This window comes from Aplysia californica, unplaced genomic scaffold (genome assembly GCF_000002075.1).
Source record: "Aplysia californica isolate F4 #8 unplaced genomic scaffold, AplCal3.0 scaffold00323, whole genome shotgun sequence".
NCBI lineage: Eukaryota > Metazoa > Mollusca > Gastropoda > Aplysiida > Aplysiidae > Aplysia > Aplysia californica.
In genome coordinates this window covers 90,340-92,904 of record NW_004797593.1, presented here as the reverse complement: position 1 = coordinate 92,904, position 2,565 = coordinate 90,340, and the positions used below count along the sequence as shown (strand labels likewise).

The following is a 2,565-nucleotide window of genomic DNA, read 5'->3' as shown; positions in this document are numbered from 1 at the left end:
ACGTCCCGACCGACACCGGCAAAGTCGCCTCAGGGCTCATTAACCCTGTGACCCCGAGCCGGGGAGCTCCGGCGGGCTGCTGAGTCACGCGAACTAAAAGTAGCAGAATCGGGCCAAAAGTGACGCCGTGTATAACACCCGATTTGTTGAATTTCTGAATCTATGATTTTTCATTTCTATAGGCTTCAACATTCTTTTCTTGGCTGTTGATTTGGATTTTTAAAAAAAAATGTTTTATAGGCCTCAATATTCTTGTCTCGGCTGCTGACTTGAATTCTTTTTTTTTAATAAAAAAAAAAAAAAAGATTTCATTTCATACCTTCATTCACCTAAACAAAGTTTGATCCATTTAGTCTAGTCACATGTGTCACAAGACGATGGAACCATGCGCTCGTCAATTTTGGGACGAATGGAGTATCATTTAAAATCTTTCCCTTTGTCTTGATTTTGGGTCGTCAAAGTTTGGGGACTTCCACAGCTTGAGTGTAGTAAAACCCACACAGAAAGGGACGTTTAAATTTCAATGGACATAAAAAATGTTAAGCCAAGAAAAAAAAAAAAAGTTTGATTCCAGTATTTTGACGATTGCATGATTTCACCACAATGCCTCATATATAGATTCATCTCCTGCCGACAAAGTTTGACCTTTTAGCATCTATGATCAGGCCAGCCGTTTGTTCGACCTTGTTTAGTAAGACCAACCAATGATCAAACTGCACAGAAAAATGTCACATACTTTCTTCTTTGAGCAGCGGAACTGGATGTGTTCGAGGAGTTCTTTAAACTTGGAGGGGTAGCGCTCTGGCTGGGTCAGCTTTACAAACACCTGGGGATGAGAGAGATGAAATAAGATAACATGAGATAGGATAAGATAAGACAAGATAAGACAAGCTTAGGTAGGATATGATAAGACAAGATAAGATGAGATGAGATAAGCTGAGATGAGCTAAGCTAAGATAAAATAAGCTAAGCTTAGCTACAATAAGATAAGATTTTATAGTTCAAGTGGGAAATTTTTTAGATATACATAGAATTTAAATTGTATTACTTTCAGTAAAGTAGGCCCAATCCTAAAGAAATAGAAACATCTAAATAATATCCAAAATAAAGATTCTGATAGGATAAGTGTGGTCAACTCTTCAGTTCTCACCTCGTCAGCCAGTATCAGATTGATGTCGGTTTTCATCCAGTTCAGAGTTTTCCCGATGGCAATGAGAAGAATGTTCTTCCTCAGCGTCTGCTTGGTGTAAATGATGAGATTACGAGCTTGTTCCGACTCCACATACTCATCCGATATGCAGAAGACCACAGCCTGGAAAGACATTCAAAGGTTAAAGGCTACAATATTTAAAAAAACAGTATGTAATTGTACTAGGATATTTCAGTGTAATTAAATTTCAGCTGAATCTTATGTCAATAAGACCCATGAGTAGATTACTTTGAAGGTGACAGATTCAATGGTCATGAGAGTCAGGTGGAAAGACGGAGAAAGAAGAATGACGAAAGAAAGGGAAAAGTGTGAAAGACTACAAAGAAAGTTTAAAAAAAAATTAATCAAGAAAAATGATCAGTGCAAACTTTTGGAACCTTTGATGACACTGTAAAGACGACTCGGCGAGGGAGTGGGACAGATAGGGTGCCTGCCTCGACAGAGCTGAGGAATGTACGACTAACATGATCTAAACAATTAACTACTAACCAGTTGAGGTAACCATCTCCAGTTAGGGCCATGGCAACACTTGGATGTGTAACTGATCAATAAACGTTATCAGAGTGAACTAACATATTTATTTATTCATTTCTTTTTTTCTTTCTTTCTTCATTCACTTATTCATTTATTTCTTTATTTCTTTCTTTATTCATTCAATTATTCATTTATTTATTTATTTATATAATCTATTTATTTACTTACCCATTTATCTATTTATTTATATTTAAAACATTCTCCTGTGCGTTTATACTGAGACTAGAAGATAATTTCAAAATCCAAAAGGCTGCATATTTTCTTGTTACTTCTAAACACAAAAGCGCCAGATGATAGAATTGGGCAGCGCATAAAGCAACCAAAAACTGTCCAATGGTTGATAAAGATGTGACATTACCTGAGCTGCCTTGATCACCATCGTTTGTGACTCTTGGTTGGTGGTCTCAGGATCGTCACAGTAAGACCTGGATACAAAATAAACACATTTTAGAATAGGCATTTGTTTTATATTGTGTTTGAAGAAAAATGATTGTCAGCGATAAATGTTTGCCCAGAATTTTCATGTTCCTTTTTCTTCATAAACATAATTGAAATATTACTCTCTGTCATGCTTTTCATATATACGTAATTGAACTATTATTTTCTTGTATGCTCTTCATATGCGTAACTGAACTATCACTCTCTCATATACTCTTTATATACGTAATTGAGCTATTACTCTCTTGCATGTTCTTCATATACGTAATTGAACTATTGTTCTCTTGTATGCAAGCACACATGCATTCATACATACATGTAAAGACATAATGACACACACACACACACACACACACAACACACCCATACACACTCACACAACC

At 36.2% G+C, this 2,565-nt stretch overlaps 1 protein-coding gene across 1 annotated transcript in view; it reads right to left on the bottom strand.

Annotated features, from left to right (window-relative positions):
* Window positions 1–2,565, bottom strand: part of LOC101848126 — a gene marked incomplete in the record, with an annotated part of 75,367 nt that overhangs the window by 19,272 nt on the left and 53,530 nt on the right. The window contains 2 exon segments of the mRNA XM_035970805.1: window positions 1,151–1,312; window positions 2,103–2,169. Of these exon segments, the coding sequence (XP_035826698.1) occupies window positions 1,151–1,312; window positions 2,103–2,169 (229 nt within the window).